This window comes from Agrilus planipennis, unplaced genomic scaffold (genome assembly GCF_000699045.2).
Source record: "Agrilus planipennis isolate EAB-ADULT unplaced genomic scaffold, Apla_2.0 scaffold108, whole genome shotgun sequence".
NCBI lineage: Eukaryota > Metazoa > Arthropoda > Insecta > Coleoptera > Buprestidae > Agrilus > Agrilus planipennis.
Genome location: NW_020439204.1, coordinates 846,140 through 869,683, shown reverse-complemented (window position 1 = coordinate 869,683; position 23,544 = coordinate 846,140). Strand labels below are relative to the sequence as shown.

Here is a 23,544-nt window from a genome sequence, read left to right as displayed (position 1 = left end):
AATCATACGTACAATTTTCGGGAAAAACTAAAAAATTGAGGTGTAAATAGTAAGCTGTTTGGCAAATATTTGTACAATGGATGTAGAAAATATAATTATTAATATAATTATTGGTAGGTAACCACAGTAAGACAAGCCTTAGTACCTACCTATGAATATATTCTTTTCTCTACGCATAATCAAATACTTCTACTTTTGATAGCCACCGCTTTTACAAATAAAGCTTATGTACCACCGTAAAATATGTGATGCTCATTTAAATTTTACGTTTCGCGTCAAATTCTAAATTGTTAGTACCAGTGGTATGTCGTGTAGTAACCCAAATTGTCCTTGTTATCTAATTAACACCCGTATCTGTTAGATCTGTGTAGGTTACTCTACTTACGATTACTTTACGCTAGTTTATTTATAAATAAAGACATGTAGGTGTCAAAATTATCAATGTACAAAGTGCACGGCAAAGTCCATCTTCTAGACGGTCTAATTCACTGTAAATTTCAATTTTGATGATAAGAACCGATTAAGAATACTTACTGTTGTCTAAAGGTGCAATTACACGACCGTAACGGAACGGCCTGTATTAGTCTAGAGTAGTTCGCTCATCGTAAGTTGTTAAGTGTGATCCTCAACAGTTATAAGTGCTTGTCTACACTGTGCGTTTGCACCGCAACGTTTTGGCGGAAGCGATTGCGTCGGATGATGTGAATTCACGGTTTGGTAAATGTCTAGAAAAGGAGGCCTCCCCCACCACTGTACCATAAAAAGTTCGTGGCGGTCTCACCCCTATAAAAATTTATGGGAGTAAGATGGGGGTGGGGGAAGAGGGGATCAAAAGAGGGTAGGGGGGATTGAAAGAGGGTGGTCACCTGAGTAAAACCCCTGCCCATTTGTTTCACCCTCATAAAAAGTTATGGGGGTTGAAAGTTGATTATTTTGACAATTTTCATACACTATAATTCAAATAAAATTCAATTTTCAAGCGGGTGGAGGTGGGGGATCGAAAGAGGGTGGTCACTTGAACAAAACCCGATAACCTAACCTAACCTAACCTACCCTATTGATAAAGCTATTTAAATAATGTTTTATATAACTTTCTCAATATTTTTATGTATTTTTCATTAGTTTTACCTTTGAATATTGTTTAAGAATGACTATATAAATATTTACATGCTTAGAAATGTATAAAAATTGGCACATTTATTAACTTTGAACCCCCATAACTTTTTATGGGGGTAGACCGCCACGAACTTTTTATGGTACAGTGGTGGGGGTGACCTCTTTCGATCCCCCCACTCCCACCCCCGAAGGGGGTTTTAAATGTAGACGCCAGTAGGCAATCAAAAACTTAATATTCTAAGAATTCCTGTCCATAATTGCGAATTTTTTGGTAAAATTTAAATGAATTGAAATATACTAAATACTATACTTAACGTAATTTTATACTTAAAAAAATTATTTGAGCGTGTGTAAACATTTTCGGTTGAGATAGCGATAATACCTAAGAGTGCACGGGACAGTACGCCCTCTCCGTGTCCGGCTTGACTCGCCGGTTCCGCGCCTGATACGCCTGCCAAGAGCCGTATTAACCGAGCCTTAACGTTGACAGACTTCTTTACGATTCTACTTTCTAATATTATTTTAACATAATGATTATAGAAATTAGTTTGATAATATTGGAATCGTCTTCTCCTATCGGTTAGTTTGAAACACTATGCGAACCCAGTGTCATGTCTAGATGTCGTATTAAAAGGCCCTTTGTTTTTAATATTTGCTGTATAAATTTACGTCATTTCTCAATATTTTTTCTGTATTTTTTCAGCGAATAAAAAAGGTTATTTCTATAAGTATGTACTTACATATAATTCTGTTCGCAATCTTCAAGTGTCTTTTGAACATTAGCATTTTTAACATTTATTATCTAATTAGGTAACACCGTTACAAAATAAATTGATATAAAAAACGTCGCCCGAATAGGTACTTGTAACCACATGTAAAACTTTTTGTTTGGTAGTTTTCGTAATATTTCCAGTACAAATATAGGTAATAGTAATATACATATATTTGTTTATGTGTATAATTTGTTTGTACATAATATTTACAATGTATTATTGTTATATTACAGAAAAAAAGTCAAGATGGTTGTTGACGAAATGTGAGTATTATAAATATGCACGCAGCCTTTAGCATGGTTGCATGGTATTTATAAGTGCATGTTTTTCGCTCTGACATTTTGAAACTAAAAATAAAACTGCATAAAAAGTCATAAAGTAGAAGTTGCTATTCAAAACAGACTTAATATAAAGTATTGTCGAATGCTGCAATTATATTGTTATACTTATGTTATTGTAATAATTAATGGTGTCTTAAAATTAGAGAGCTGCGAACAGAGCTACTGTAGTTATCCACTTTTGAATACAGCACTGCTTTCAAAACCACCTAAACCGAATCAGTAGTAGGTAATTATTCAGAAAATAGCTGCCTGCAACAGATGCACGCACTTAAATGCGTTTGTGTAGATATTATGTATGTATGTTATGGCCCTCTGTAACAATTTAGCTGCCCCAGGCAAAAAATACTAATGAAAAAATAGTATCCGAATTTTTGCTTATGTGTATAGTCAGCGAATCAACTTGGGGAATCACCCAAACGTTTTGGAATAAAAGGGTATACCCAATAAAATATTCTTTTAAGTACCTGCATACAAACTATCGGAAATAACTACTTCTCTCAACGTGAGTACAGGATCATTGTGAAACATAAACGAAACGATAAGGGTGACCACTTCAGAAGTGTAAAATAGGGAAAAAAATCGGAATTATTTTCTTATATTCCCAACTGAAAAAATCATGAAAAATCATTAGATTTTAAGTGCCCAAAAGAGTTGGTTTTTTCTTTCCTATTTTTGTTGCTGCTTGGCTAATTATTAGGATACAGTATTAAAATTATAAATTATGAGACAGCACTTTAAAAGAAGTTTAAGAAGTAAGAATTTACAACCGTTGCTGCTGAGCACTGTAATTTTGTCGTCCCTCTATTTTTGCCTCTGTGAGCATTTTCTCGGCTTGTCTACTCTTTAGAGCTTTAGACCATTCAGCGACAAATTACAGCCCTTACAATATTCTTCACAATTTCTATTTCGGGATACGCTATGTGCAGCGCCAGTTTGGCGGCTATCCAGTCGTTTTTCGCCAGATTGATGTAGCACAGAGAAGCGACAAAATGAGTAAAAGAGAGTATCGTTAAGTGACAAATTACAGTCCTTACAATATTATTCTTCACCATTTTTATTTCGAGATACGCTCTGTGTAGTACCAGCTTGAGGGCTATCTAGTCTTTTTTCGCAGACAAATGGAGCACAGGGAAACGACAAAAGTGTGAGCTTCGCGGCTCTTTAGTCGCTTTGCGCTAGACAGATGGAGGATAGACAAACGACAAAATCAGTAAAAGAATCTTCTGTCAGCGACAAATATAGCCCTTACAATATTTTTCGACACCATTTCTATTTTTGGGATACCGTATGTGTGATGCCAACTTTGCGGCTATCTATCGCTGGATAGGTGGAGGATACAAACGACAAAATAGTGAAAATACCATCTTTCAGTGACAAAATAGCGAAAAATTATAGCCCATACAAATCGGTCGTCGAATGTCGGGATACCGAGGCACTTAACAATACATCTACACATCCAGAGAGCGATCTTTAAAATTATAATATTGGCAACCCACCTTATCCATATATGGATAAAACAGATCGTCGACTAGTTAACGTATGAAAAATGCAATAGGGCTCATGAATAATTTAATTGTCACCTCCCTGGCGTCGTTATGTATTCTCCATAATTTTTTCACAAACTATTTAAACGACCAGAATTTTATGTTTTTCAAATTTGAAATAGGCAGTCACGTTTTATCTCCGTATGGTACCTACCAACAAAAACAGTGTAATCAAGACCTAATAAAAACTAATTTAATTTTATATTTTGTCATATGGTGACACCAGCTTTTTACAATGCCATCATTATACTTGCTTGCCGCCCTTGATGACTGGCACATCTCGGCAACGTTCTTTAATTCTTTGATGGTAATTCTTTGTGCGATATCTGGACTGTAGAGTGGATGGCCGAAATTATCCCACCTGAACTACTAAAAAAGTCTGTCAAAGATAAAAATCACGCTAGGAGAGAGTATGGCTTTGATCGCTCGCGGTTTTGGTTCTGGAGTGTCATGCAGGACCCAAGTCTTACCTCGATAAATTTCAAAAAATTTTCCCCCTCTTTATAGTGGCGTGTGTACCTTTGAACGTAGGTAGCTACTCTACTACTATATATACGTGGAATATATAGTGATTGTTATTTAAACTAAAATCGGAATACTAATTAAAAAAAATTGAGATCAGTGAATGGATGAAAGTAAATTACATAAGAAACAGGTGATAAGTCATTTAATTAATTAGCATTGATTTTAAATCAACCAGATCGATTTAAAATTGGCTCGCATTGGTAATAAGACAGACACAATGATTGGTAAAATTTGTAGCTATAATTTTATATTGTCCTAAATTACTTTCAGATTTTAATAATTAATGGGCGAAAATAAAAAGGTATAATTTTTCTAAATTGCTTTATCAAAACACGTCATTATAGGTGTTTAATAAAAAGTTTATCGAATGAATGTGTAACGTTTTGATATTCCCTCAAATTACCTTATTAAAATGTCTACCTTTCTGTTTATTTTAAGACTAGTAATCTCATTCGGTTTTGGCATTGATAATAATCAACATTGAATCCTAATTTGACTTAAGATATACATATAAAGGGCAAAAAAGATAACGTTTATAATCGCCTGTATTATCTTTACAGGTGATTTATTGCGTAATAATAAAATCCTAAATTGCTTACAAATATATTATGTATGTCAATTACACATACGTAAGTTCAGAAAAATGAATGCACATTTAGATATGCTGCATAATTAAATAAAAAATCGCACCAATCTATTAAAGGTATTTGCTATGTTAATAAATAAAAAGAAACGCAAATGTTATTAAATTGATTATTATTAGGTATACTCATTTAAAATTATTGATTAAATGCAGCAATAATTTAAAAAAAGTTTCTACGTTTTTGTTTTCAAACTATTTTGTTTCGTACATTTCCGTCCAGTAGAAGCAGTAACTTTTAAAAAAACTGTTTATATCCTAAAAGTAATTTTTTAATTTTTATAGGTAATTAAGCTATGATTTGCTTAGAAACGGCGGGTACGGTCGTTATGCAATACGCTACTTAGGTGTTACTTGGGTTGCCTACTTTTGAATCATTTTATTTTTAGTTTAGTTCACATGGCAAAGTAAATAAGCGGTATCTCCGTTATTTACCTAAAATCTAATAAATCTTTTACTTATTTTATTTACAAATAACTATTAAAGCAGATTATAACTGGATGGTGCAATATAGTTTCTTGTTCCTATCACATTTCCTTTTTGTAATATTTTATGATTTAGGAGGGGGGGGGAAGCTAGTAAAATGCATGCCATTTTAACATTTGAGCAACGTGGCTAAAGAAATAAAAATTTACTGTTTTAGGTAGCTTTCAATAAAAAAATAAAATTTCAATGAAAATTGCATATAAAAAATATTAAAAAGATCAGGCTATTCTAGGGGGGTGATGCAGTGCTATGGGGGAGTAAAACACTTTCATATTTTCAAACCTGCACATAATTATTTCATGCTTTATTAACAAAAAGAATAAATTAATCAATATAACAGCGTAATAATCATATATTTAATAAATAGGAAAGTTTTTCACAAAACTATTTGTATCCAATATTTAAATTTTTAACTCATGTTTAGAGATATTTTAAAATTGCGAGGTATTAATTTGTTGAGCTAATTGTGCAATTTAACGACTGATTCGCTTTAAAAGTCTAAATGATTGATTTAACAACGTAATTAAAGTGAGTGGATTAATATTAGCACTACAACAATCTATGAATAATTACGTGAAAACGGTAATTAAAGACTATACGACATTAAATTGTATTCTTACACAATACCGTAATTACGAAAAATGTAGCTATACGTACACAGGTGACATTCTTTATCGAATTGTTAAAAAAAATCGATATTCATTCAAACACCAGCTAATTAGTAAATAATTTTTTTTTCATAAATATAAATACGGTAAGGAACTTCGTTCCAAAATTTTTTAATTGTTTTAATAGCCTAAGGCATGTTTTAAATTAAAGAGAAATTTTTAAGATTTTTGAATTTATGGCATCGTTAATTCATTTGCCTATAAACGACCTGGCCCGTGTGGAAAAGCAACAGCATTTGGTCAGCTTGCAATTAAATCTTTTTTTTTTCGACTTGATTAATAAATATTGACCATACGATTTCTAAATAAAAGTTTATTTTCAACAAAATAAAATATACTAAGCCACTTAGCCTATAAGCCTATATTATTCAAGCATAGTGTAGCTTTCTATTAGTTGAAGTATTTTTAGAATCGGCCCGCTAGAGTGATTAAGGGGAGGGAGGAGTGGTCTAGTAAAATGCTGTAATAAACCATTTTGATACTCGATCAACGACACAAACACAGGCAAATTCATAAATCAAATTTCTTCACATGTTGTTCATTTTATTGGTCTCCAAGTTTTTAAATAAAACTGTGGCATGTCCCCCCCAAATAGTTGTGATAAAAAAGTACCATTTCTCCCACTGAAGATTTTCAAAAAGATTTAGGGCCATCGCAGAAAAGACAAAAAATCAAAAATGTGTATATATTTTTCTAGATAAACTAAAATATATAGCTGAATGACAACATGTATAACAAATATTAATTAATTTTTATTCTTTCAAGATACCAGGGCAGAGTTTGAGGAACTAGGAAAATGTCTTTTTCCAAACTAAATCCATTCAGGTATTTCTAAATTTCTTGTGTGTAGATTTTGTCCCATAAACTAACGGTGACAACGTAAATCTACATTTTTTCAACCGCTTGATACTAATTTATAATTTAAGGGTGTTTGGGAGGTATGTGAAAATGCTACGAGACAAATAAAAATTTGGAACAACGTTCTTCGTTCNAAAAATAGTGCTTTAATTTATTTAATATTTCATATTTTTATGAACTTTAGACCGCTTTATCAATTTTACCATATTTCTTCGTTCGGAATATTTCATAAAGGTCAGTGCATGCGTCCCTGCTGTTATTCTCTTTAAACAAAAAATGATTCAATTGAATAGGAAGAAAAAAATGTTGCTTTTGTTTGTACCATTTCTGCATCATTTTCGATCTGTCTTACAGAAAAATATACAACCTCTCAACAACAATTATAACAGATTGATTACAAGAAAACAATTTATTCTTTTAAATATCGAAGTAGAATTTTGTGTAATCTTAATTAAATATTCATTCCACATTGTTGCATTTGTTGCTACGAATTATTTTTTCGCCAAATCAATCCAATTTTTGAATTAGTTAATACGTACTTTTTATGAGATATTGATTACGTAGAAAATGGTCGTAATCTACATATGAGTAAATTTTTAGGAAAAAAATAATGTATGAATGTACATATTTTTATTAAATTTGCAACATCTTATATCACCTTATCAGTACAAATTAAATACATATTTGTGTTCGCTAAAGCAGTAGCTTGTAATATTCACAATTTAATCGTTAAATTAAAATAAAACTGATATCAATAAAACAGAAACTAAAATTACTGTTACTAAAAATTTTATTACAAATTGCACAAAATTATATTGCAAATTGCACTACAACAATATCATCACTCATCAGATCTTTTATCATAGTATGTAGCATTTTATCGGTGTTCTAGAAGTATATTACATGCAGATATACATATGCCTACATATAATTATTATTTGGTTAATTTTAAGATTGAGTACAATAAACTAAAAATCAGTAAGTAGCTAATATGCATATCGCGCCGATTGGACTAATTCATATCTCAAGGAGGTTGCTTTCCCATTACATATGCTATTTACCGACGATAAGGTAGCAATACTTTTCCAATTTTCCCAACTATAACGTCTTATTTGAAAGGTGGCTACTCCATAAAATTCACAATCCCATAAGTCAATTTTCAACCCTTTTATGTCGAGATCGCCAAAAATGTTTTTGCCTTAAACAGTCAGAGGTCAGAGTTGCCCAAAATCCTTGTACAGTTTCCTCTAAAGTGCATCGTTTAAAAAAAAAAATACGGAGCAGGCCCTTAGCAGTGTACTGGGACCCCAAACGTTCAAGGTAAAAAGAATGGTTAAAAAGATTTATTTTTTATATACTTTATGCTATCTTACTTTTGTCACTGTTTCTTCTATTGGTTGCCATTATATGATATTGTATCATAACTTAGGCACTGTTTGCATCTTTGCACAACAAAAGAAATTTTAACCCTTTGCTGTGGAGTAATTTATTTGTTTAATTGGAGCCCCAAAATACTTTGCATCTGGCCCTTTTATATCAGTACTGCATCTAGCAAGAAGGATTTAGAGATAACTTTAAATAAAATGGAAGCGGTACTGACAAAACAGTACTGTATGAAAATAAATAAAAGTAAAACTAAAATACTGGTATGCAAGGGAAGAAAAAGTAGGGAATTTATTTACCTCATGATATGCTGCAGAACCTAATTAATTACGAATTTCTAATTTTATGTACTCTTGTCTCCGATTGTACCTCTCCCAAACATCCTTAATGTTGTTTTTTGATATTGATATATATGTTGTGGGAAGTTTAACAAATTGTGAATTATAAAAAAAATCTAGTAATTAACAAAAGAATTTTTGCAAAATTACTCACAATTAATGATAATACAAATTAACCAGTTAGTCATTATTCCTACTACATACGTTTACAAGGAGTTGCACCGATTCTTGATAAATTAATCTGTTTGTCACCGTTAATGTTTTATATTAATCAATTCCGAATGGTGATGGTTTTATACGCTTCGTTCATAATATTTTAAGAATAAATTAAAAACAGTGGCTTTCTAATAACCCAACTAACACAAACTTTGCTTTAATTGTACTTTTAATTAATATAATTAATTGANTCTCAGGCATGAAGGTCTAGTCAGAGACATATTAGAGGCAGAAACAGGAGTTAGGAGGGGTAGAAGTAGACCTAGATTAGATTACTGTTCGCAAATAGTTAAGGATGTGGGTTGTTCTAGTTTTAGGGAAATGCGAAAATTAGCTCAGGATAGGAAAGAGTGGAGGTACGTGTCCAAACAGTCTTAGGACTGACGACCTTATGATGATGATAGCATTTTGATTATCTAGCTGCGCCAATTATCCGGAGTTATTGGCATGTAATTGCTATTCAGAACTCCGAGTACAAATTCAGTTCAAAGACGATTGAAATTTATTTTCTAAAAGTCACTGGCTTTATTTTCCTCACTTTATTACTAAACTGTCCCGCGCACACGATGTCTATTCAAAAAGTATCGCGAATTTGGAATTTCCGCGAGTTACGTATAATCGATTTTCGATATTTTGTGGCGTTATGTTGGTACTTATGTCTCTTACTTATACCGACAAGTTCGGCCATGTTGAATGTTCAGTTAATTTTTGATAACTGCTTTGCTTGCACGTATTTTGGCTCGTCTTCTACTTCTGCCTATTCTAAAAAATGGTTCAAAGAATTTGTATCAAATTTTATGTGAAAAACAAAATTAAGTGAGCGGACGCATTCCGAATGTTGACTGTGGCATATGGTTATTGGACCGAAGCAAGGTGTTCTCTCAACATATCGATTGACTCCTGCCATTCGATTTTTACGAATTATTTGGGCAAGAGACGGGTCGCCGCGAAATTCGTTCCAAAATTGCTCAATTTAGACCTAAAACAGCATCATATTAACATTTCTAAGGAGCTGTTGGACTCTGTCCGCGACACCCAAATTTGCTCCAGAGGGTCATAACTGGTGACGAATCATGGGTTTATTCTTATGACGTGGAAACCAAAGCTCAATCATCCCAATGGAAGCTGCCGCACGAGCCAAGACCGAAAAAAGCGCTCCAAGTTAGATTGAATGTGAAGATTTTGCTTACGGTTTTCTTCGATTGCAACGGCCTGGTGCATCATGAGTTGTTGACACAGGGTAGAAAGGTCAATAAGGAATATTACCTGCAATTTGCGCGAAGCAATCCGCCAAAAACATCCGGATTTGTGAATGAACAAAAATTGACTTTTGCACCATGATATCGCCCCCGCTCACACATCGTTGCTTGTGCGCGAATTTTTGTCCAAAAACAACCCACTAATAATGCTGCAGCCACCCTATTCCCCAGATCTGGTCCCCTGTGAAGAATCCCATGAAAGAACGACGCTACGCTGCGATTGAGAAGATAAAGACGCCATCGAAGGAGGAACTGAACAAGATCACAAAAAATTATTTTTTAAAGTGCTTCGAGGATTGAAAAAAAACGTTGACACATGTGTATAATATATGATGGGGTAATTTTTGAAAAAACACAAAATTCGCGATACTTTTTGAGCAGACCTCTTATATAGCTGCTCCTTGTATATTATTTAATCGCAATTAAGGTAAACGTCATCTTTCAACGCACTTAAACAGGTTGTTTAACTACAAATACAGTATATCTACGAATGTATAGTATGTATATGGTTGCTAGTGTCTTCATTTTATAATGAACTTGTATTTTGACCGTCATTCGCCTGACCGAGTAACCTTATGTTATTAAATAATTCTTTTAATAACAAAAATGGGAAACATCGATACTACTTACTTATTGTTGCGTTGAGACGACGTCGTCTACATACCGATAACAATTTCAGTCATACAAGGATCACTAAAATGTACTTTGATCGTATGGTGCCACACTATTATCTATTTATGTATTGAGTATTTTAAGGGAAATGGTCGTCTTTTGGCCTAGCTGGTCTTGACTTTCTTTCAGTATTTTCTTATCAGTTTTGCCGAATTATCTTTTAACCTTTTAACTCCTTATTCGAGTAAAGCGGCCGTTATGAAATAGTAGAGTTGCTGCATTTCGCAGTTTGTCGAAACGGTTCGTGCTGGTGTGCTGTATTGTTAATAATTGGTTTTTTTTTTTTAAGTGGAAATTGTGCTACACATACATATATACGTACACCATGAGTACAGGTGAACTTTATATAGGGTGGGTAGACGTAATTTTTATCTGTTACGCATTTGACATTCGAAAAACACATCAATCAACAACTCAACATGCAATTTTCAACTCTAATCGGTGAAACTCAATGAAGAGAATTTATTAAGTTAGATATATACACTATAAAAATATATTGTAACTAAATGTATTAGTTGCTAATTTTTTATCACTATAATTGATCGTAAAACTTTTACGTTGAATCAGAAAAGCCGTAGATGAAGTGTTACCTGCTTTTAAAGTGTATAGAAAAATTATTTGTACTTTCTTTTGGTTTATCAATTGCCGACTCTAATTAAAAATGTCCTTTATTTTTTTTTTTTAATAACCCCGATAGATTCAGATATTGATGTAATCTATCAGTTATCTATTGCCTATAGTATCAAAAATTGAGTAAATCGTTTTATTTGCGTTTGTTAAAGGTGAAATTTAGGTTTACATATACTATTTGTCTACGTACTTAATTTTCTTTATAATTTCCATGCATGAGATCAGCATTTAAATAATAATAGGGGACGATTATTCTAATGCCGTTTATTTCACTGCATTTAATAGTTTATTTACCATAAATTACTTCGAAAAATATTTTCTAATTATAAAGAATTTGTAATTATTTCATAAAAAGATTAATGAGATAAAAAAAAATGAAGGAATCAAGTTTTAAAAAAAAATCACGTACCATAAATATAGATTCCATTAAATGTAGCGTTAAAATCGAAGATCAACGTGATATCAACCACGTTTTTGCTTATTTATTCTTTTATTGTACAGATATCAATATTTTTAATGAATTATCACTGCCTTTTAAAATAGGCTTCTTTATTCCATTTCGCATTATGTATGTGCTCTTCCTGTGTTCATCGATAAAGCATTCTGGCTCGTTTTTATTAAAAGGAGAATAAATAATCAATTGCACGAGGCATATCATTAAAGTTTGATTTGATGAAGCGTTCAAACATCAGCAATGAATCAAAATATATGTTAATTATTATGAAAAATAAATTCACCGTTTTATAAAACTGTCAAAAATCACATACTCTATTGGTGAAAATTTTTATTTGTCATATGATTGTTAACGTTTAGTACCTATTTCATTTCATTGTTAATTTTTAACTACACAAAATTTTGCATATTTGTCATGTACAGTTGGTTATTTCGGAAGTTTCAGTGTGAAGAAAGTTATTTATGCACAAGAAATATTGTACAACTAATTGTACGAGACACGTCTGCAAAGTTTTATTTCGTGAAGCTCTTAAAAATTAGCAATAAAGCAAAATGACCTCTGAATATTAAACAATCCTAACTACTGTTGTAAATGCAGGTGTGAGTTTGTTTGTTTATTACTATTTCACGCCTTAAATACTCAACTGATCGTCATGAAATTTTGTATAAACATTGTCAGGGGTACAGAAAAGGACATAGGGGGGTAACTTTTATGCAGAAAAAAAGACTGTTCCCGAAGGTTAGCAAAAAGGTTTTTGACACAAATTTAGAATATGCGAGCGAAACGAGAGGTAAAACCGATCATTAAATTTAAGACACATTGTCAAAGGCACAAAAAAGGACATAAGGTACTTTTTATCCAGATAAAAAAATCTGCTTTCGGTAGATATAGGAAAATTGGGTTTATGCGATCATCGATGACCTTTGAAATATATATAGGACGAAGCCGCAGGTAAAATAGATCATTAAATTTTGTGCACACATTATTAGGGGTTCAGAAGAGAACATAGGGTACTTTTTATTCAGAAAAAATACTCTTCCCGAGAAATAAAATAAAATTAGTTTAAGGTAATCGTCGATAATATTTGACATGTTTTTTTGACATCAAGGCGAGCGAAGCCGCAGGTAAAACCGACCATGAAGTTTTGTACACACATTGTAAGAGGTACAGAAAAGAACACAGGATACCTTTTATCTATAAAAAAATACTGTTCCCGAAGGTTAGCAAAAATTGGTTTTATGTGATCGTTAAAGATTTTTGACACGAATTTAGAATATGCGAGCGAAGCGAGAGGTAAAACCGATCATTAAATTTAAGACACATTGTCAAAGGTACAAAAAAGGACATAGGGTACTTTTTATCCAGAAAAATCTGTTTCCGATAGATATAGGAAAATTAATTTTATGTGATCATCAATGATCTTTGAAATATATTTAGGACATTAACGCGAGCGAAACTGCAGGTAAAATAGATCATTAAATTTTGTGCACACATTGTTAGAAGTACAGATAATGCCGTAGGGTAACTTTTATCCAGAAATTGAATGTTTATTTTTTTAACTTATTTACAAGCATTTTATTATCTTAACTAGTGTTTTTTTTAATGTGTATTAATGTGAATTCGCCTTAAAAGAGTTAACAAACAAGTTGATATTAAAAAATATAAGCCGAAAAAAATCCGTTGTATGTGTAATTTTCGAGAATAATATACTTTGAAATAGCATCACAATGTAGAGGAAGAAGATCATCAGATAATCCTAAAATTAAAAATCAGATGAGAAATAAAAAGTTCACTACTTTAAGATGTGATTTTTGGCGGAATTAAAAAATTGTGTTTGTTTTCATGCTTTATCTGATTTTTAATATTTAGTGTCTATTTTGCTTAATTACCAATTATTTACCATATTTTATGTGCAACATTGATTTCTATAACAGGGTGATAAACTCCCGAACACACGTCTATATTCAAATTACTTAGAAAATCGTAAAATTACATATTAAATGAAAGGAAAACCAAAAATATTTAAACAACGACTTCACTTCCGATCAGCTAATTGTACCTACGCTAAAATAGCGACTCGACGTTCCTTTTTGAGTTGTGTGAACGCGTTTTTGATAAGCAGGTTTATAATCGATATTTATCGTTTCAATTACTACAAAAAAATTAACTGTTACTTTTTTATTTCAATTTTATACACACCTGGTACTTTCTATTGTCACAAAAATAATAGCTTGTAAAGGAATTTAATGCCAAATTAATATGATACGTTTTTAACGACTTACTTTATGTTCTATTCAATGTAATATTTTAGCGATAAGTAGCGACGTGCCTAATACTGTAATACAGTACAATATGTGATAATGTAGAATATATGGTTTTCATTGTGTTTGTATGTATATTTTAAGTTGATATTTGTTGTCAGTAAAATTTGAGTAATCTCTGAGAAAATTATGAAGATTAAAAATCTATCCAAAATTCGAAGCTAATATTTTAAAAAATATATATATAATTTTTATTGAAATAACTTTATGTATGTGTAATTGATTAGTTTATTAATTTGACGAATACAACATGCATTATAATTTTGAATATAAAGTTACATTTGCGGAGCATAGAACATTAAATTATTTCTTGTAAAACCTATAGGTACGAAGTAAATATTAACACATCATTTCCAAAAATTATCACCAACTTAGAATACGTAATAAGTAATTATTTTTAATAAATAATTGTACCTATCCATGCAAAAAAAATTGTGTATTGTTATAATTTATTATATGTATTACTTAGGCGGGTAACAATACAAATTAGAACTTACAACAGGTGATTAAAAAGCATTCTTTTTTTATTAAGTAGTATTTATTTTCAATGTTTGTTTTTCTATCGTGAAGAAGCAGTTTTTCTTTCTTTATGTACTATAATTTGTTGTTCACGCGATTACTATTAGATAAAGGCAATAGTTCTTACATTAAGGGAAACAGTGGCGGTACCGAAAGCACATAGATTAAGATAAATTATTTCTGTTACTTTATTAAAGTGCGTAAAGTGATAAATGTACACCTTTGCCAAAAAATGTGCACATTCACCTGCGTGGTTGGTAATTGTTAATTGTTCTATTTATTATTCTTTGACGCATTTTTTTTACACTGTACGTATACCCTGTAAATCTAATCTAAAAAGGCATAAAATATTCGAAATTTCGAGTTGTAAGTCGAAACTCGAAATCTGGACTTTAAACTCGTACTAGCTCTCCTACTATAAAAATTCCATTGATCTACGATTGATTGAAATGGGACAAATGTAAATCGCCGCGTGAATCGCCGCTTATCCTATAGCTCGACCCTGCATTATGTTGTACCTTATGATGCATTGATGAAATCTTCCCCCCATAAGATTGAAATCGTAATCCACTATCCACTAAGTTTGAAGAAAATTTTCCATCTCCAAGGGTTGAAAATTAGACCATGATAAAAAATAGTTGGAGAAATTAATTAAATTTCTGAGAGGTAGTCTACCAAAAAACTTGAGGTAGCTACAACCTCTATACGTGGAAGGAGAATAAGATGGATGGTCTAAATCGTCGTTAGAGGTCTTGATACCACGATTTATGACATTTTCATGAACCTAAGTTGATAAGCTTCTAAGAGGTAGTCCACCAAAAAAACTCGTGGTAGCTACAGCCTCTATGTGTGGAAAGAGAATAAAATGTGGATGGTCTAGATCTTTGTTAAAGGACGTGATACGACGATTTATGACATTTTCATGAACCTGTCTGAGGTGCATCTGAGCGGTATTGTAGCAAAAAAAACTCGAGATAGTTATAGCCACCATGTGTGGAAGGAGAATAAAGTGGATGATCTAAATCGTCCTTAAAGGACGTTATACGACGATTTATGGCATTTCGATGAACATATCTTAACGTGTTTCTAAATGGTAGTCCTTCAAAAAAACTCGATGTAGCTACAGCCTCTATGTAAAGAAGGAGAATAAAATGGATGGTCTAGATCGTCAATAAAGGACGTGATACGACGATTTATAACATTTTCATGAACCTATCTGAGACGCATCTGAGCGGTAATCCACCAAGAAGTTCGAAATAGCTGCAGCCTCCATGCATGGAAGGAGAATACAGTGGATGATCTAAATCGTCCTTAAAGGACGTTATACGACAATTCATAACATTTTCATGAACCTATCTTCTAGCGTTTGTGAGAGGTGGTCTACTTATAATCTCGAGGTAGCAACAGCCTCTACGCGTGGAACCAGAATACAATAGATGATCGAAATCGGAGTTTTTTGTGTGTATTACGCGATTTCTCCCCCAATTGTAAATCGATTTTAATGATTCCTTTTTATTGGATAGGTTATACCTCAAAAGTGGCCCCGTTTAAATTTGAAACAGATATTCCATCTCTAATTGTGGAAAATTGGGTTTTGATAAAAAACACTTGAACTAATTAGGCAACCTCGTCCTTTCTGTCATTTAATGATTCTTTTCTTATTGTATAGGCTATATCTCAAATGTGGTCCTGTTTGAATTTTTTAGTTTAAGTTTGTCTATATATGCAAAATATTTGTGTATTTTAAATTAGTTTTAAACCCCAGTTTAGACCAAAAATTACTTTGTTTTCAATTAGTTTTCATGACAACTTTGACTGATCTTGTAAAAAATATTTTTCATGAATGATACACATTTGAATATCGTAGCCTCACTGATAACCTTATCTCGATTTAAAACGTACGTATGTGTCGTACGATGTTGTCTCATCGTTTGCTCTTAAAAACAGAAAAACATACCTTATACATATTTGTTTACTAACTTTACATAAAAAACAACACTATAAATAAGTTGCTCTTAATGACATTCAATAAAATAATGAAAAGTTAATTATTTAGCCTTTCAATATACAGGTGCAGCTAATAGTTGCAATATAAATTTTTTTTCGTCGAGTTTGCGCAATTTATTGAGAATTGTTAGTTGATATAACAATAGTTACTTTTTAATTTTATCATAATCTTTCATCAGATGTGACAAGTTTTATACGTTTTATTTCAAACGCTCACTTTTGTGGTAATCACACTTACGAGAGGTTTGTTGTTGTTGTTCTGTTGTGGTTTTATTGAAATTTACGTCAAACAGGTAGTAAAATTAAAGTTAGTTTTTAATGAGTTAAAACAATTAAATAAGTGCCGAATTTAAGCAGAAGGAGGATTATCCAGAACAGTTAAATTTGTTAAAGGTCAGTACCTAAGGGGAATTGGTTTTTGTAGGATATAGTAGTAATTGTTTTTATTAGATTTTCTTGTTGATATGCCACAAATTTCAATTCTACTATTGAATGTTTTGTATCTTAAATCAATTTAGTGTATCTTATTTCCAAAATTACAATTACTTTTTACAAGGGTGAAGCACAGAAAATTAAATTCCATATTCTATTTTTGAATCCTGTTAAGTGAGAAACTAGGTTTTACCCGCTGCTTCGCTCACGTTGGTGTCCTAACCCGTATAGTCAATTATCACCGACGACCACAAAACTAATATAACACTATTTTTTTTTTTCTGAATAAAAAGTACTCTATATCCTTTACTGTGCTCCTGACAATGTGTGTACAAAATTTCATGATGATCGATTAAGTAGTTAAAGCGTGAAAGCGTAGCATACAAACTCATATTCACATTTAAAATATGAGTTAGGATTTTGGTCAAAATCATTAGTCGTCATTAAATATCGTAGTATTTCGGTTGAAGAATCTAGAAAACGACAAAAAATGCGTGAAATGCCAATGAAGGCGATAGATTTGGCGCTTTAAATATAAAATTTCATTCGACTTCATTAATCGGTTTAAAAGATATTAGCGTTTTTGCCCTGCAATCAAAACTGTTGTGCCAATCTCCTCCTGTAATACAGTATTGTGGAACTAGCTGGCTATTGAAATTAAATAAAATTAAAAAAAGATCGAATTGGACCTTAAGTAATATCTAGGTTGTTTTAGACTAAATACCTAATACTTTTGTACCTGCCTTAAGGTAGTACGGCGAAATCTTCATTGTAATATTTTGTACTAATCAATAGATAAAACCTTTTCATTAACAACAATGAAGAAAAAGGCCTCCAACGGAGCCTAAGTTGATAAGCTTCTAAGAGGTAGTCCACCAAAAAAACTCGTGGTAGCTACAGCCTCTATGGATGGAAGGAGAATAAAATGGATGATCTAAATCGTCCTTAAAGGACGTTATACGACAATTCATAACATTTTCATGAACCTATCTGAGACGCATCTGAGCGGTAATCCACCAAGAAGTTCGAAATAGCTGCAGCCTCCATGCATGGAAGGAGAATACAGTGGATGATCTAAATCGTCCTTAAAGGACGTTATACGACAATTCATAACATTTTCATGAACCTATCTTCTAGCGTTTGTGAGAGGTGGTCTACTTATAATCTCGAGGTAGCAACAGCCTCTACGCGTGGAACCAGAATACAATAGATGATCGAAATCGGAGTTTTTTGTGTGTATTACGCGATTTCTCCCCCAATTGTAAATCGATTTTAATGATTCCTTTTTATTGGATAGGTTATACCTCAAAAGTGGCCCCGTTTAAATTTGAAACAGATATTCCATCTCTAATTGTGGAAAATTGGGTTTTGATAAAAAACACTTGAACTAATTAGGCAACCTCGTCCTTTCTGTCATTTAATGATTCTTTTCTTATTGTATAGGCTATATCTCAAATGTGGTCCTGTTTGAATTTTTTAGTTTAAGTTTGTCTATATATGCAAAATATTTGTGTATTTTAAATTAGTTTTAAACCCCAGTTTAGACCAAAAATTACTTTGTTTTCAATTAGTTTTCATGACAACTTTGACTGATCTTGTAAAAAATATTTTTCATGAATGATACACATTTGAATATCGTAGCCTCACTGATAACCTTATCTCGATTTAAAACGTACGTATGTGTCGTACGATGTTGTCTCATCGTTTGCTCTTAAAAACAGAAAAACATACCTTATACATATTTGTTTACTAACTTTACATAAAAAACAACACTATAAATAAGTTGCTCTTAATGACATTCAATAAAATAATGAAAAGTTAATTATTTAGCCTTTCAATATACAGGTGCAGCTAATAGTTGCAATATAAATTTTTTTTCGTCGAGTTTGCGCAATTTATTGAGAATTGTTAGTTGATATAACAATAGTTACTTTTTAATTTTATCATAATCTTTCANTTAATTAATTACAGCATTTTATTTTTTAATTAGTTTGATTACTGATCAAATTAAAGTATTTGGTGTGGAATAAAACTTTTTGATATACTACCTTAGTAAAATTGTGTACTAAATACAGAGTGTTTAGCGACCGGGAAATCGGGAAAACTGAAAAATAAAATTGGCTGGAATTAACCGAGAAAAATCCGGGAAGTTTGTCCAGCATACGGGAGGTTTTTCAAATGGCGCGATATCGATGAAAAAATATGTCAAGTTTTTACGCAGATCGTAAAATGAAATATTTTGTGAATTTCAACTAACTTTTCTAGTCTTATATAGATTCTTGATAAAAACGACTTTGAGTGATGCTTTTATCTTAATCACACAACTAGCAATTAATTACTGCTTCATGAGTACTATAAAATTTATACATACTCGTTTAAAATGTATACGAACAAAACAGGAAAATCGAGAAAAAGGGACTGATTTTGTTTTCCATAAACATGCTACACCAAAACTATATAACCGGGAAATGCCCTGTAAGATTATCAAGGTTTTCTTGTAGGAATTTTAAAGTATTAATTAGTTTATTTTATACATTCCTTTTTGAAGAAAAATTTAATAGCTTTTAAAAAGAAACATATGAACTTAAGAAAAGATAATTATTTCGATTTTACAACACTTCAGTTTAGTGTATATAAATGCCGGAAAAGTGTACCAAAATTTATTTCGACGTTCGCATATTAACTAATGATTTATTTGAAAATGATCCTTTCTAAGTGTTCATATTTCATTTATATCAATTCCCTTACTGTAATTTATCTTGTCGATTGTAATCCGTCATAAATTTTACAGTATAATTGTAAACATAAAATTTATTGTCGAAGGAAAAGTGGTCTTATCTTGACACTACTTGAGCTACTTTTTAAACCTTTTTTTTTTTCACTATTTATTAGGTGTATGTATACGTATCTATAGTTATCTATACTATGCTTTATCAAAGAAACAGCTTAAATAACATTATCTGCAGATTTTGTAATTTTTGAAATGCTTTAACTATAGATAAAATCAATTTATTCCTTATCACTGGATTATTTTATAACTATTTTACATATTCTTTTAAATTTACGAAGAATGTTATTTTACGTAATTGTATAGTTGAAAAAAAAATTTTTACTGCCTCGTCTTTTGAAAAGCAAAATTCTTATCATTATTCTTCTGATTGGAGTAATAGTGATTACAAGAATGAAGAATTTGAAATAAAATAATTGCTAAAAAGTAGAGCAAACAGAATAGCTCAAAACCCCAACGCCAAAACTCGACACTATAGTTGTCCGAAGCACTTTTCGGTAACCAAGTTACCTTCTTCAGGGAGTGTTGTACAGCAATCGCCAAAGTTTTTCCAATCTTCATATTGCTAAAAAGTGTTCAAAGACAGAGATAATATGTAACAGATAAAGGACTGAGAGAACGATATTATGATCCTTTAAAAACCTCTATTATAGGAACGTATTATATCAAATTTATGTAAGGTTGACGATAAATATCATCATCATAAGGTCATCAGTCCTAAGACTGGTTGGACACGTACCTCCACTCTTTCCTATCCTGAGCTAAACTTCGCATTTCCCTAAAACTAGAACAACCCACATCCTTAACTATTTGCGAAGAGTAATCTAATCTAGGTCTACCTCTACCCCTCCTAACTCCTGTTTCTGCCTCTAGTATGTCTGACTAGACCTTCATGCCTAAGAAGGTGTCCTACCAACCTATCTCGCCTATTTTTTATTGACTTCCACAGAGTCCTCTGTTCTCCTATTCTTTCCAATACCTCTTCATTTCTAACCTTTTCTACCCACGATATCCTCATCATCCGCCTATAACACCACATTTCGAATGCTTCTAACCTTTTCTTTTCCGCCGCTCCCACTGTCCATGTTTCGCACCCGTACAACGCCGTACTCCAAACATACACCTTTAACAACCTTTTTCGAATTTCTAAATTAACCGTTCGCGAGCATAGAAGTGACTTCTTTTTATTAAAGGCGACACGACCCTGCGCTATCTCTACTTTATATCCCTAGTACTCCTTCCATCCTGACTTATCTGATTTCCTAGGTGTCTAAAATCAGCCACTTCTTCTATTTTTTCGTCTCCTATCTTTATATTCGCTCTTTCCCTACTTTTTCTTCTCAGTTTTCAGAGACCAACTTTTAGTAAATAAAGACAGGCTTATTTGCTATTATTGAATTATATGTCAGGGTATTATCAGGACTTCTTGTCTTAAACATATGATCGCATATTAGTAATCCTAATGTTATATATTTAATGTTAACAATTCCTCCTTCAATTTAACATATTGTATCCCTTTGAAAGTGGCATGGCAAAATTAGCAGGTAAAAATATATACCATCAGATACCAACCGCTACTTTGAGTGAGATTATAGTGGGCACTCTTAATCGGACTTGAAGCTTGCTGTGAATATTTTGCAAATAGCTGTGAATGTCAAAAATTTGCCGCGACCCAGGAAAACCGAAAAAAAAAACTTCACATGAAGTTGTCATGCAAAAATTTTAAAAGCGGCAAGAAAAATCCTGGACAGCTAGATACTGTCTCATAATCAGAGATGTGATTTATTTGAAATACATGCATTTAAAATGTAAATACAAAATAAAAAATACCTTTTGAGAAAAGCATTTTGTATTTTATTTAAATTACTTTTCCAAACGTATTTTCTAATATAAATTTTTGCTGTTAAACGTTTTGCTAATATCACCGATCAAACATTATATAAAATGATGAATGAAAGTTGCTAACATTGGCTAGTGATGGTATTAGAAGCTTAAAAAGAGGACAAAGAAACATTTCATGAATGATTTTTAATTCTTTAACTGTAAAAATTCTAAATTCCTTGGAAATGAATAATCTAAAATATTGGATCGATATTGATTTCCGGGTTCAATATCATTATCGACTACAAAGCGGCATGACTTAGAAATTTGGACCATTGCTTAGCAGTTGGGAGGACATCGGTTCAATTCCGAGTCCGTCTATCCTGGTCCAAGTTTTTCGGTGATTTTCATGGATCATTTAGGTAAATGCTGGAGCAGTAATAAAAATTATTTGAAATAATTTACTTGAGGGTTTTGAGGGTCGCTGAACACGAATATGCAGTCGGCGACGGTCACTGGGTTATCTGGGGCCCAGGACCACCGTTATACACTCTCCTCCAGGNTCACTAAATTTTATAAACCCTTGTCTAAAGGTGATTATAACGATTACTTTTAATTGCGAATTTCTCCATAAATTGATGTTATTCTGATACATATTGGTTTTATTTTGGAACCTTAGAAAGTATCCCCTATGATTCCATACTAATTACCATTCCATATCCACGATTTCTGTATTCGCGGCATACGTATGGAACGTATACCCCGCGAATGACGATGTTTTAAATTAATTAAAAATTAATTTAAGCAATTTACTTAAGTTTTTTGAGGGTCGCTGATCACGAATACGCAGAATAACTAGTTTCGAAGACGAATATATGACGGTGGACCTGGACCTCAGATACCTCGGAGCCTGTCGCCAACTGCTTATTCGTGTCCAGCGACCCTCAATACCCCCAAGTAATAAAATTGGACTTTTTCTATCATTACACACCTGGTTTTTTATAATTTGAACATTGAATTTTTGAAGATAAATTGATCTCTGTTGACAAAGTTTGTAGACGGTCTTACTTATCGAATGCATAAAACCGCATCTAGATCCGACTTACTGCAATTGTGCTTTATTTTCTCGACTAGCAATAAATATTAGAAAAGTAATTGCATTCGTACGTGTCGTAGTCAAAGGATCTGCTATTATGAATGTATGTATACAATAACTGTTGCAACGTCAGAAAGTTGCTCGATTTTTATTGAATTATCACTAACCAAGCGAAATTATTTTTTTAATAACGTATATTTTTAAGCCATAACTAATTCTGCATATTTGTAAAAAAATGCCATCTGTCAAATTTAGTGAAAAGAAATAAATAAGTAACACTTATTTATTTTTTTTATCTGTAAACCCTCGCCGGGAATCGAGGGTGTGACAACAGCAACACAAAAATTTTCCCTCATTAACTTGAGGTAGTTTGTAGTGGATAAAAATTCGAAAATGAATTTTCACATTAATATTAAAATTTACCTTTTCGCGGAACTTGAGTTTACATGCTAACATAATACGAGGGTGGATTGATAAGTTTCCGGCCTAACCAAGAGATGACGCCACTAGGCCTACCTTGAGGTGACATTCTATAGTACCATCCTTGGATAGCTTGTAGCTATAGTTTCAGCCCGATCTCCTTGCTAGTGTAGGTTTGACAGCACGCTGAACAAGACGCCTCTGTGGTTTTCGTAAAAATGGAAAAGCAGGAAAATC

General features: G+C 32.2%; 1 protein-coding gene across 7 annotated transcripts in view; it reads left to right on the top strand.

The window, feature by feature from the left end:
* The window catches only part of LOC108736587 (long-chain-fatty-acid--CoA ligase 4), a 69,142-nt gene that overhangs the window by 17,155 nt on the left and 28,443 nt on the right, over positions 1-23,544 (top strand). For 2 of the 7 annotated variants that reach the window (XM_018469059.2, XM_018469053.2), the window contains exon 2: positions 6,859-6,918. The exons of 1 other annotated variant lie outside the window; for it this stretch is intronic. In XM_018469059.2, coding sequence (XP_018324561.1) covers positions 6,890-6,918 — 29 coding nt within the window. In that variant the 5' untranslated portion in view covers positions 6,859-6,889. Of the gene's footprint in view, positions 1-2,122; positions 2,153-6,858; positions 6,919-11,065; positions 11,171-16,947; positions 17,144-23,544 lie in introns of those variants that run through there. 4 more of the 7 variants (XM_018469054.2, XM_018469056.2, XM_018469055.2 and 1 more) reach the window with 4 other exon arrangements.